This window comes from Akebia trifoliata, chromosome 4, assembly GCF_017979445.1.
Source record: "Akebia trifoliata isolate Shusen 1 chromosome 4, ASM1797944v1, whole genome shotgun sequence".
Lineage (NCBI taxonomy): Eukaryota > Viridiplantae > Streptophyta > Magnoliopsida > Ranunculales > Lardizabalaceae > Akebia > Akebia trifoliata.
Window position 1 is genome coordinate 7,546,701 of NC_141378.1, and position 14,630 is coordinate 7,561,330.

At 35.7% G+C, this 14,630-nt stretch overlaps 1 protein-coding gene across 1 annotated transcript; it reads right to left on the bottom strand.

Moving 5' to 3' along the window:
• Positions 1-1,513: 1,513 nt before the first annotated feature.
• On the bottom strand, positions 1,514-9,181 carry LOC147403435 (FAD/NAD(P)-binding oxidoreductase family protein). Its single transcript, XM_086439023.1, has 8 exons — positions 8,704-9,181; positions 6,616-6,885; positions 4,995-5,121; positions 3,706-3,767; positions 3,346-3,582; positions 2,657-2,778; positions 2,430-2,568; positions 1,514-1,735 (listed from the first exon to the last, which is right to left on the bottom strand). The coding sequence occupies exons 1-8, from the start codon at positions 9,079-9,081 to the stop codon at positions 1,580-1,582; spliced, it is 1,491 nt and encodes a 496-aa protein (XP_086295149.1). The 5' UTR covers positions 9,082-9,181; the 3' UTR covers positions 1,514-1,579.
• Between the last annotated feature and the right edge of the window lie 5,449 nt (positions 9,182-14,630).

A 14,630-nucleotide genomic window follows, 5' to 3' on the forward strand; every position in this document is an offset into this window, starting at 1 on the left:
TCAACTTACGGTTAGGTTTTAGACCACGTGGTGTATTCTTCTGATTTAATAGTTAGCTAGACGACGACAATATGGACTATGGATACCTGACCCTCATCATTGAATCCATCCGTTAACACCACTCATAGTGTATTTTTGGTGTTTTGGACGGTCCAACTAACCACATAACAGCTGACCCAACCAATATTATTTAATAATATATGTAATTTTGACTACCTACTTTAAAGCAGCCAGGCTGGTCGAAGAATTTTGGAGGAACCCTCCTAGTTATTGACACGTTGCGAATTATAATTTCGAATTTTTAACATGCCCTTATATATTTCTATGAATATTTGAGATACATCCTTACTTTTTTAACTACTAATATGGCATGCCATCCTTAATGTTATCTTCTTTTGTAGGTACATAAACTAATGAAAAATTGATATCAGTTCGCTCATCATCATCTCCATCTTTATCATCCTCGTAATTATTATGATTATTATTTTTTTTTTAAATCAAAGATTTTAAAGTCAATTTTTTAAGACTAAGGTCAAGGGACATGTCAAAATTTTTAAAGGACGGGTATTGGAGGTACCTGCATTTTTAATGAATTACTATTGGCATCCCAACTTTTACTTATTACATGTCATTTAAAATAAAGGATTTTTTACAAAATGTGCACAACTTATGTCCAACTTCTACCTTTTTCACAATGCACTAATCTCAAGAAACCAAAAACAATGCGTACTAATTCTTTCTTTTTAGGGCAATCCCAAAGTAAAATAGTGTTAGACTAATTTGAATGCTAACTATTTTTTTAATACCGTCGTAAGAACGGTGTGCATGGAAGATTTTTTTAAGTGATTAGGTATAACTAATATTAGGTGATAAGTTAGTTTTTCTCTTGATTTTTCTTTCAAAAATTCATCACCTTCAAACTCTCAAACCTCAATGATAAATCATTTCTTCAATTTTTCCACCAAAAGTTCTATTATGCCTTGAGGTTTAAAGGTTGAAGAGATAGGGTGGTAAAAGATTCTACCATAGAAGTTGAAGGTGACTTTAGGGAAGAAAAAACAAGGGCTTTTAACAAGATAAGCGTGTTTGGATCGTTTTGAAATCAATTTGAAAATTGGGTAACGATTGAAGATTACAAATTTTTACCAAAAATATAAAAATAGAATTTTTAGAAAGAAATCAAAGTTTTTATCCTAAACTGAAGTTGTTAATTTGTTTTTGAAGAAAAATCAAGTGCTCAGTAAAATACGGGTAGATGTTTTTAAGGGAATTATAAGATATTTAGTAATACCCAAATGGCATGCTCCTATGGGTAGGAAAACTATTAGTAGATGTAATTCCATGAAACAAAAAATGAATGAGCTTTGGTGCCTAGAACATTTGGGAGATAGATTCATCCTCCAAATTAAATCAACTAATTGGATTTTCCCATCAATGAGAAAAATCAAAAAAGAGATCCATACATGGAGGCGTTTACCCCCAATGCATAAAGATCATAATGCACAAGTTACACTGAGAGTAGAAAAAATAAATACTCACCAAAAATATATACATCTTCTACTCTATTCAAATTTGTGTTTCAAGTTTTACATGCTTGGGCATCATTTACTAGTTCAATAGACTCCAACCCTGGGAACTGCCCGATATCATATCCCGCAATTGGTTGAAACTCATTGTGTAAACCAACAGAAAATTCATCTGGACGGCTTCCACCACTTCGCAAATAATCTGAAATCTGTATTGCAGAAACCAATTGAACAATTTTAGGAGCTTGAGCTTGGAAACCATGCAGGACCTTAGCCAACCATGCTCTTAAGAAAAAAAAATATATATATATATATATAAGTGATAATGTAGAGCTTCATAATAATTAACATATAAAAACTTGAGGAATTTAAACGTTCCAAATGTAAACGTTAATAATATAGTTGCTACTTGGGGTGCAACTTGGTCTGGTTCAAACCAAAACAAACTAAACTGATAGCTTTGGGCTGGTTTGGTTCAGTTTGGAACAAGTTGTGGTTTGGTTCTTCATTCAAAGCTTGTATAGAACCGAACCCTCGTGTAATAAATAATTATATATTAATTTATTATGAAATATTTTAGGAGTTAGGACAGAGATAATGAATTTTTTATGGATAGGTTAATAATTTATTCTATGAAAATTTATGTTTATTATATATTTGTTTTTTTTTTAATAATCAAGCAAGTTTATAAAATATTGGCAGCCCATAGAACCGAACCAAACCAAACCAACCTTAGATCAGTTATTTTCTATTGGCATTTCAGTTTGGTTCTGGTTCTTATTTAGCAGAACCAATTTATGTCAGTTCAGTTCCAATTTGGTACCAAACCGAACCAAGTTGCACCTCTAGTTGCCACATACACATGTACATATATCACAGAAAATATGGCTCGTGAGAACTCACATGATCGCCGAGAGCCAAGCCACTTAAGGCTGCAGCCTCTAAACTTGAACCCAGTAGCCAATCACCACATATTCCAGCCCGGCCTTGCGGGTCAAAGATGCAGGGAATGCCTGGAGTATTAGTTGGGAGAGCAGCACCCCTGCCATTCCATGGCAAGAAAAATGAATATCAAATAATATGTAACAATGATACATGGATAGTAGAATAAATCGAATAGAATGCCCTACCATAACTGAACTCGGGTATAAAAGGGTCTCTGAAGTGATCCATTTGATAATCCCAGTGCAATCTCAACAGCCTCAAGCATGCCTTCCTTCACCCTCTCTGCAGTGGTATTTGGGATGTTTTCCTACTTGAATACGATTCAATTAATGGTTAGTTCTCAATAAAATTCATATCCACATCTCCATGCACCTATATTGGTCATAAGGGAAAATTTTCATATCTTTTTTATTATTATTATTATTATTATTATAACGAGAGAAGGCGGAGTAGAAGTGGTTCGACACCAAAATTTAGATTCCAAAAATGCCCCCACCTTAACATTTGAACTTAATATAATCAGGGTAATTTTGGTCGAAACCCAAGAAACTTGTGATCGCACATCCTTTAACAATTACAAAAATCCTTCCCACTGTGTAATCTTCAAAACTACCTTTAATTAATATTTTAAATTACAAATAAGCCTTCATATACATGTGCGTTTGCACATGCCACGTGGTGCAAAAAAATATATATATTAAAGATGCAAGGCATCAGATCTTGTGGTGTCAAAATTAGTGTTTGTGCACTATTGAATTGAATTAAAATATGATAACTATACAAAAACTTTAAGCTTATACACAATAAAATAATGCATGCATAGCTTGCCCACTAGCAGCTGAGAAAGTAGGGGAAAAAAAGTCAGATAGCCAACCTGCGGAACTTTGTTTCGTTTTCCATAAGTGGCAGTGCTGAAGAAGGTCCAACAATGAGGGCCATTTCTCAGGGAAGGGAACAGCTTCTTTGTGTTGTTTGCCATCCATGAGAGGGCATCAACACCTTTTACAAAAGCTCCTTCAAAAGGAGTTGTAGCTGTGCCTGTGCAACCTGAGACCGGAAGAGGATCTTCAAATGCAGCAAGAAGGGCCCAAATAGAACTCAGATCCAGCCTCTACAGACATGGAAAAAGACAAGATGAAGCAAGAAACCAATCAAATTAAATTATCAATGGTTGAAGGTCAATAAATGTTAAACATTAGATAAATGGATCAAATTTAACAGGTTTCATATAAACCTTCATTTGCCTCGCGATCAGTGGTAAACCTGACGTAGCGAGCAAGCGATTTGCACATTTTCCTGTTAGTGACACAAAAGACAAATAAAATGGTTAGTCATATATAATCCACGTGTACTTTTCTGTGAACATCTCTTTTGTGGTTTTCTAGGCTATTTGGAATAAGGGCAATGACAGTTTTTACTGAGGAGGATGATCTGGATAGAGTCAGGTCGGAAGTTGAGGCCCTTCTATATCAGGGGTCTTCCTTCCGTCCTCTCCAACTTCAGATGTCTCAGTTTTGAAGACTTTGTTTCGAGATGGGAAGAGATTGTCTATGCAACTCATGTGTAAGGTTGTGGGACGTCCTATTGTTATAATGTTCTTGTTGCTCTGATGTTAATGAGCCAAACTGTGACAGCCCCTATCGTGCTCCTCTTTCTTGTATGGTTTGTTAGACTTTTGCACCCCAAAAAAAAGAATAAAATAAAATGTATTTTAATCATATATACCACATACCCCCATGACATCTTTATAGTTAATAGAACTAGAAAATTAAATGAAGAATCAAATAGAATGACAAACTACTAGACAATTGATGATGGTCTGACCTAAGGAAACATATTAGAAAGGAAGCAAAGAATCAATTAGAGCTTGATACTTGTGTGTGTGTGTGTTGGGGGGGGGGGGGGGGGGGGGGGGGGGGGGGGGGCGTCTGACTGACCGAAGGACAAGGCAGACAACATAAACATATTAGAAAGGAGGCAAAGAATCAAATAAAGTGCATGATACTTGTGTGTGTGTGTGTGTGTGTGTTTGTGTGTGTGTGATGCTTGCTAATTTCAGGATCCCTATTTAAAAAAGGAAAATAGCATTCTTGATTTTTTGAGTGTCAGACAGAATTTATGTAGGCATTAAATGTTATAAAACATTGAACTGCAACTACATACAAGTATAGTAATCAGCAATAACCATAGAGTGGGCATAAAATATATTAAAACATTCAACTAAAATTACATATGGTCATAGTATTCAGCAACAATCATGTCATCAACAAGAAAAACGAGACTAATCAATTAGAGGAGGCCACCTGATTTTCCTTGTAAAGTAATGAAAGAAAAAACAGCTCAACCAGCCATTTGAGGTTATTGTCATAGTGAAAAAACACTTATATAGGGCAGCGTAACTTTGAAGTATTTCTCACCCCCAACAACTAATACTTTCTACGATTACAGTAATATATATGGTACAATATAAAGTTATAATGGCAACAGAAAAATTGAAAAGCAACTACAGAGGCATATACTCACCATTGTGAGCAATAACAATTGCATCAAACTGACCACGAGGTTTTCCATTCTCACTCAAATGCCACAGTCCATTAAATGCCTCTAGTTTACTTATCCAACAAGGCCTCACTACATTAACCAAACCTGTCTGCACCAAGGTTCATGTTTTTGTTAAGCAATAGTGTGGAGGACATCATCAATGGAAGACACGAGCAAAAGGAGGAAGATGGAAAGAAGAGATATGTAAAGTTTCTAAACCTTCTCAGGAATTAAATAGCAAAAAAACAAGATATTGCGAGCAGAAACTTGAACCAAAGAGATGAACATTAAATGAAAGCATTGGCAATTGCCAAGTGATTATAAGCATAATGAAGCTTGATATCAGTCCAGTTCTATTTCTAATAAAGATTGACACAAAACTTCTACGTGTTTAGTTTAGCCTGTAATAATAAGCAATCATCTAAAGTAACCATTGACTTCATCCCCTATGTCTGTGTAGCAGTAAAACCCATCTCAAGACTAAACAAAATAAAAAAAACTTCCATCTCAATCATCCTCTTCATCCCTGAGCAAAGATAAAGATCCGCATGTGTGAGGAGATTTTGCTGTTATCATTAATGGACTTGACAAGTTTGAGTATGTCTGGGACACTGGCATCCTCTCATGAACATTACTAACATTAGTAAACATGTTTCTCGTATGATAGAAATGCATCAGGAAGATGAACTAACTTCGCTAGCTACCAAAAGCAGCTAGAATTAAATCCTTACATGAATAACTCAAAGCAATTGGGCTTAGACCCATAGTTCAGTTGGTTTGACACGTTGCAAAGCAACTTTGAGATCGTGGGTTCAAGTCCAGCTTACCCATCCAAAATAAATAAATAAGTCAAAGTAATTACTATTATTATTACAAAACATTCGCATAGACAAGGTTTAAAATATTGTTTCTAGCAATGTTCCGGTCAGGAGAATAAACAAAACAGTCTTGACTAAAACATTCAGAGACAGTCCGAAACATTCAATGACTCAGGCATCAATGTTTTGTTTCGGTAATGGCCGATACAGAATACTCTGTAGAAACATTCTGAAACAGAACAAAATTTCGAACCATGTGCTTACATACACACATATAGTTGGATGTTAGTATCTAGATGGCCATGCAGATTCAGTACAAGAACATTCTACATCGGCTTGTATACAAGAACTTTGCATTTCTCTCAGTTCATTTTTTAGTCTGTTACCATAAAAAGTAACAGGAATACCACGAAAGTAAAATGATCAGAGAATCGTCAAAGAAGTGAGCATTTTATTTATACAAAAGGGGAAGAAAGAAGGAAGACAGGTCTCAGTTATAATTTCCCATATGTTCAATATTTTTTTCTCGATTCGTGATAAACTGACTAAAAAACCATACTCAACAAACGTGACATGTGCACAGAACCATAGATTTGTTTCCTCAAGCTACACAAGGAAAAAATCTATGGCACTGTGCACATTCCATGTCAATTGACGAAATTTGAGTATCTTTTCTTAAGTCAGTTATCACTATTCCTTTTTTCTTTTCATTCAGGTTTCATTAAAGAGGAAGCATGGTCACAAAAGAAGAAAGAGTGGGGGAGCAAGTCCAATTACCTATTTACCTGAGATAGAATTGAATCGGCCAGAGGGCGCATCCCATTAACAGCTATATATCTTGGGGATGAAGAAGGAATGGGAGTGAAGCAATCACCTACTTCAAGCTCTCCAATTGGACCCTGCCATTCTCGAACCAAACCCTTCTCTAACCATCCAGAAACCAACTCGGCAAATTTGGAATTACTAACTGTGAAGAATTGAGCAGCATGATCAAATATCAATGGCTGAGGATCAATTATTCTTGTTCCCATTCTTCCTCCCAACCCATGAAGCCCCTGTATAAACAAATAGTGTGAGAAACCTTGAAATATTTTGACTTATTGAAGATTGAGCACGGAAAGGTTAAGTGTTGAACTAAACTCTTTATATGTATCAAACCATAATTCTCCACATTCAAAAACCCATAACAGGAAACTCCAAAATGTAGCTACAGAAATACAAACTTTTAAATCTACAGAATCTCCATGAGGTTGATTTGAGTTTGGAGTAGCAGGCCTACACCGCCACCACTTCACCTCTTAATATGTGTCGAAAACCATGAAAACTCACTGAAATCTTGATTCCATACTCCAGGTTTCATTTCATCGAGCCCTTTAGCTTCCATAGTAATGGCTAAAATTGGGGCAGATTTCTCAGAAATGATAGAATCTTTCGGAAGTAAGTTCATGTGTGTTTCCTTTTGTTCTTTGCATCTCTTTTGATCATGGAGTGTATTTCTGGATTCTATTTATTGTCGCTCTTCTGTTATGTTGCTTTAGGAAACAAAAAATCTTTTGGTTTGCTTATAACATATCAGTGAGCCAGAGGTAAAACTCATTACAGAAAAGGAACCAGAACATTTGTTCTTCTGACGATGTTGATAAATGGGGCTACTTAGTAACTGAAATCGCTCGTCGAAGGGTGGTCCTCCGATGCTTTTTTCTCTTGTGTCCACTCTCTTAGGAAAATCCATCATTTTGGGTTACGTTTGTGTTTATTGAAAAAAACACAATACAAGGATCTTTGATGTCAAAGTGGTGACATCATTCTCAAGGTTAACGGTACTTATTTAGAAGGTACATCACTAACGAAATTATGAGGGGGATTGCCTTAGAGATTTGCTATATTGTTTTGAATTTTTCCTTGTGAGAACTGGGAACCTCTCACATATTCATTTCTTTATGTTTTCTTGTTGTTTCTCTTCATTATCTAAAAAAACATTCTTTTTTACCGGTCAAACAAAAAAATATATCATGAAGTTGATCAACATAGAAAATCATGTCAAGACCAAATTGTAATATCTCATAAATATTACTCTAGTGAGACCCAAATACGAACTGCTTGATAGAGAGACCGCTTTGAAAATCATAAACGGAAAACCCTCCATGACCCACATATAACTGCAGAACCTCAATTGACACCAAAACAACTGAATAATGAAGTGAAAAATCAAATTTTCATACACCCTATACCATTAATAAAAAAAAAACTGTTGTTCTAACATTTGGTATTGGTCAGTTAGGATTGCCATTTTTCACTTCAAATGTATGTTTTGCACAAAAATTTGCTCTTACGAATGTATTATATGTTTGTTATTACAAACCCAAAGACATATGGGCTTAATTTTATGCACCACTAACACCTATGGATTTTTGGTGTATTGGTTGGGTTCATATCATTTGGTATCACAGCCAACACCATATCCCGGGTTCAAATCTGGAAAAGAGGGCCTTGGGGAAGGGCTACCTTGGAGCCTAAAAATAAGGCTACAGGGGTGAAAGCCGACACAAAGTGAGCACTAAGGGCGTCAGTGAAAGGGACGACCTGGTGACCCGTAAAAGACGATACCAGAGTGGGTGTCTGCGGACCTTGGCTGCACCCCAAAGAGGTATGGGTTTAACTAACACCTAGGTATTTTTCTGTATATTTGGTCGTATCGTTTGTGTGAAAATGAGATCCAACACAACCAAAAAATACAAATAAAATTCCACAAATTATAAGCCATTCATGTAATTGAAACGAAATAACTAATTACATAAAGCTTAGAATCAGATACCACAAACCCATGATTAGAATTCCACCAAAAAATCGAAATATCAAAAGAGAACGCTCACCGTATCGAATACAGTAGACCGAATTCCCCTTTTCTCCAGATTGAGAGCGCATGTTAGTCCTGACATCCCTCCACCGATAATGGCGACAACAGGGTCTTCTGATATAGGAGTGGTGAAGATCAGTTGTTCTTGGTTGAATGTTTTCCTGAGAATCGATCTCCTAGAAGTACCATAAGAGGGTTTTCTAGGTTTTTTTAAAGTGGGTTTTTTGCCTTGCGTTGGATTTCTCTTGTTGGGGTTGTTGTCTGGTGGTCTGGTAGATTCTGCTCTGCAAATTAGGGTTAGGGTTTTGGATTTTTGGTTTAAGAATATGGGTTTAGAAGGTCTGGAGGTTTTGATGGGTTGAAGGAATGAAGAAGAACCAATGCAAGAAATCATGGTGGTGTTCGAAGGTTTGCGTTTTGGAGGGAAGAAGGTGAAATAGGTGGATAAGCTCTCTTTATTTCACTGCTATCTGAGAAAAAATAGTGGGGCGTTCTAGTTGCACACATCATTTATAATCTATACGCACACTTAAAATGTCGAATTAAAAATTAAAAAATTATATATACATATGGGAAATGTTCAGCACCCTAAGTTTTACCACACACTTTAACAAACGTTTTTTGTCCTACATGGGTTAGAAGTTTTGGAATGACCTGATTTTTGGTGAGGATGATCTCTATGATTAGAAGATCATCCTCCCCAAAAATCAGCCCATTCCGAAATGTTTAGCCCCATGTTTACACGTTGAAAAATCGTGGACCGTCCATTTTTTGTAAATCAATTTTGATGGGGTTAGAAGTTTTGGAATGAGCTGATTTTTGGTGAGGATGATCTTTATCCTCACCAAAAATCAGCTCATTCCGAAACTTCTAACCCATGTAAGACAAAACGCGTTTGTTAAAGTGTGTGGTAAAACTTAGGGTGCCGAACGGGACCCTATATATATATATGGGTCCCTATCCGTGGCCAACAGTTTGGCAAACATTTTGGCAAACACTTTTTCAAAACATGGGTTAGAGGTCTTGGAATGGGCTGATTTTTGGTGAGGATGATCTCTACGGTGAGGAGATCATCCTCACCAAAAATCAGCTCATTCCAAAACTTCTAGCCCCATTTTACAAGTTGAAAAATCGTGAACCGTCCATTTTTTGTAAACCATTTTTGATGAGGTTAGAAGTTTTGGAATGGGCTGATTTTTGGTGATGATGATCTCCTCACCATAGAGATCATCCTCACCAAAAATCAGCCCATTCCAAGACCTCTAACCCATGTTTTGAAAAATGTGTTTGCCAAAATGTTTGCCAAACTGTTGGCCATTGAACGCTACTCATATATATATATATATATGGGTTGGGTTCCGTGACTCACATTACGACTCACATTGTGACACACCATTTTGTCTTATATGGGCAAAAATATTTGGAATGGGCTGATTTTTTTTGTGAGGATGATCTCTATGGTGAGAAGATCATCCTTGCCAAAAATCAGCTCATTATGAAACTTCTAGCACCATGTTTATAAGTTGAAAAATTTTAGACCGTCCAATATTTGTAAATCAATTTTGATAGAGTTAGAAATTTTGGAATGGGATGATTTTTTGCCAGGATGATCCCCTCATCATAGAGATCATCCTCACAAAAAATCAGCCCATTCCAAACATTTTTGCCAATATAAGACAAACGGTGTGTCGCAATGTGAGTCGTAATAGGGGTCGTAATAACGCTATCCTATATATATATATATAGGGAGCGCTTCGGCAGCCCTGCTCTCTGCCATCTTTCATGCCTAGTTTTTTTGACCGTACGATAAAAACGAATCCAACGGCTCGTTTGCTCTAACCGGTTATAAGTTTAAAAATTCATTAATTAACTAACGCCCCCTGTTCAATTTTCTATTCACTCATAAATCCCTCACACAAACTACTTCTTCTCTTCTATCAAAACCTCTACAGAACGAATCCACCGATCTCCTCTTCAATCAGAAATTTTTACCCCTCTGTCTCTCACTCTAATACGACGCCATAGTCGTCGATCTCTACCCTCTCTCTCTCTCAAACTCTACCATCGCGCCGAACGACCCAACACCATCGCCGTCGATCTCTATCCTCTCTTTCTCTCTCTTTGTTCGAACTGCCTTCAGATCCCGTCGTCTTTGGAGCCATCGTTGTCTCTCTCACTCAACCCTCTCAAACTCCTCACCATCAATCTCTCTCAAGTTTGATCGAATAGGTATTTTTTTTCACTCTCGATTCATACAAAAATCGATTGGTTTTATTTTTATTTTTTATTGTAGTTGTTAAACTTGAAAGATCATGTGGATGGTAATTTTTTAAGTTACTGTTAAACGATTTGATCAAATAGGTTTTTTTTTTCTTTTGGGTTGTACTTGTTACAGAATCCCTCTGTTTGAACAATTTTTTTTTCTGAACTTTATCTTGATTTGTTTTGTTATTTGGATCTTGATTTTTATAAAAAAAAAAATGACCCTAACTTTTGCTAATACCAATCCAATTCATATGTCAATCAACAAATAATTAGTACACATCTTGTATAATTAACGAATTCGTAAATAAATTACCTACAAAGATCGTTGATATGTCAAAATTGTGAGTATTTTATCAACGAATTAGTAAATTATAAAAGTTGGGGTCGTTTTTTATGAACTGGATTGGTTTCTCTTGTTTTTTTTTTTCTTACAATGTTGATTCTGAAATATATGAGAAACTTTACTCCTATCCAACTCTTTGAAATGTATTACTGAAAGTTGCTTAGTAGATATAGATGGTTTAGATGGCAATGGGAATGCATTTGCAGGAATTATATTGAGACCATTTTCTTTTTATTGAGGTTAGTATAGATACTTCGTCTGATTTGCCATAATGTAAATTTAATACTCCAAATATGAATACGGAAGATGCTAAAAGTGACTATACTTGATCTTGGATAGATATATTGAGTAAATATGTTTGGTAGTGAAATAGGTACTTCTGTTTTTGATCCTTGGTGTCTCTAAAGCTAGTTTATGTTATGATTGATGGTGAATTGGAAGAAATTGTAGTTAACATGTACGACTAACTTTTGTTATAAATAATGAAATGTTAAAATTGAATCATTTGTAGTTTATTGGTCTTTTACCAGTTGTAGCAGTCCATCATGGATAAGATTGGTATTGACAAAGATGAGGGAATGCCTATTGATGACATTGTGGGATCGTCGTTAGTTGAAGTAGATAGTGGTGAATATGTCGATTGTCAAAGTCTTAACAAAGACATTGAAGATCTAAAAACACCTTATGTGGGGATGTTGTTTGACTCAAGTGAAGAAGCTAAAAAGTATTATGAGGATTATGGACGTCGTCAAGGATTTTGGATTCGAATTCGAAGCACTACTAAGTCACGACGGGGTTCAAATGAGCCGACTGGAATAGCATACGTTTACTCACATCAAGGTAAATTTCAATCAAAGAAGGTAGAAGAAGAAAATGAAATCGAGAAAAAAAGAAGTTGTTCTACTATTAGATGTGGATGTAATGCAACTATGTGTATTTTAAACGACAGATGGACTACTAGATGGAAAGTATCGATTTTTAATGATGACCATAATCACAAGGTAGTTACACCAGCTAGGAGAATGAAGATGAGGTCAAACCGAATCATGCCAAAAGCAGCTAAGAATTTAGTCGAAGCATTCCATAGAGAAAACATGCCAATTGGGAAAGTGGCATCAATTTTGGGTGGGGACACGATCGGTTTCGATAATAGAGATTGTTACAACCATTTGAGAAATGTTAGACACATGAAACTAGAAGGGGGTGATGCACAATCAGTATTGAACTATTTCAAGAAGAAACAAGCCGAAAATCCACAATTTTTTTATGCGATACAATGCGATGACGAATGCAGGGCAGTTAACTTTTTTTGGGTTGATTCTAGATCACGAATGGCATATGAATATTTTGGAGATGTGGTGTCATTTGACACAACTTATCGGACAAACAAATATAATATGCCGTTCGCCCCATTTACTGGAGTAAATCATCACCTTCAGTCAATACAATTTGGGGGTGCTCTTCTACAAGATGAGACAGAGGTAACTTTCATATGGTTGTTTGAGACCTGGCTAGAAGCAATGGGAGGACGTCATCCAATATCCATAATCACAGACCAAGATTTGGCAATGCGGAATGCAATTGCCAAAGTATTTCCCAATACCCGTCACGTCTTTGTATTTGGCATATTGAGAAGAAGTTTGCTGAGAAATTGTCTCATATATACTTTCAAAATACTAACTTCAAAGGTAAAATGAGAAATTGTATATGGTCGACATACACGATTGAGGACTTTGAAAAGCAATGGAAATCAGTGATCGTGGAAAATAGATTGGAAAACAACGAATGGCTTCAACAATTATTTGAAATAAGGGAGTCGTAGGTGCCAGTTTATAATCGCCAAACATTTTTTGTTGGTATGAATACCACCGGTCGTAGTGAAAGTATCAATGCCTTTTTCGATGGATTTGTTACTTCAAGGTCAAATCTTAAAGAATTTATTGTTAAGCATGAGCAAGCGTTGCAAAGGAATGTAGATGCAGAGAGTAAAGAAGATTTCATTTCAGAACATAAGTTTCGATGTGTTAATAAGGGTGAGTTGCTTTTAAAGCACGCGGCAAAATTATACACCAAAAATGTATTTGAGAAATTTAAGCAAGAATAGGTCAAAGTGATTCAATTTCGAATTGAAGAAGAACGGGAAATCGATAATGGATATCAATCATATGTGGTGAAAAGTAAATATGATGCACCTGAGGAGTTCATAGTGAAGTTTAATTTGAAAACATATGAGGGTACTTGTGAATGCAAAAAATTTGAATTTTTTGGAATACTTTGTCGACATTTGCTAAAGGTTTTTGCTCGTCATGATATTGATATTATACCGTCCCACTATATTCTCAAAAGATGGAGACAAGAAGCCAACCGTAAATTCAGAATCACGGGTTCACATACAATGAACAATGAAAATGAACAGTCGGATGCAATGAGAATTAGCTTCCTATGTCAACAGGCTACTAAATTGGCTTGTATTGCAGGAACTTCAATCGAGGGATACAAAATCTTCTTGGATGACTTAAATGAAACATAAAAAAAAATTGGAGAAATGAAACTTACAGTTGATGCATCTAATAATAGGGATGAGAAAAGTAGTAATGACCAAATGGATTTGTTACTTTTGGATCCAAATGTCTCACAAACAAAGGGTAGGAAGAAGGATGATAAGGGAAAAGAAAAAGTTCAATATGTTAGTCGATTGAAAAGCAATATTGAGTTGGCCCAACAGAAGAAAAAAAGGAAGTGTGCATTATGTCAAAAACTCGGGCATGACAAGCAGATTTGTCCTGAAAATCCAAATAGAAAACAAATTGGATGTATCGAAGGTAATTAAATTAATGTTTGTAAGTTAATATGCATTTATATCTATTGAAATATGACGCAAGGTTTTTTTTTTCTTGTTTGTTATTTTCAGTGAATGAAGAAGTACAATATTTAGACCAAGAAATTAATTGCAATTACGATGCATTACCTTTGGGGTAGGACATCGTTGTTGCGTGACCATAACAATGAAGGGGTTGCAGCAGTGCAGTGTTAATGGATGGTTTTCATCAAATTTCAAATTTTGTATGCCTACTCAAGGTTTTTTTGGGATTTTCTAATGAATGTCTATACAACACCAGACAATTGGTTAGCAAACTTTTGTCGCTAATTTTTCTCTTAAGTTATAAATGGTTTCTACAACAGGACTTGTACTTTGTATTATGACGTCTTCTATGAGTGTGGGCGAATTTTTTGGGCCTATATTCTTCTAACTTTTTCAAGTTTGTTTATCATGCTTATGACTTCTTTCCTCTTGGCACTACATTCTTAAATCTGACTGTTGAGAATACTAAATT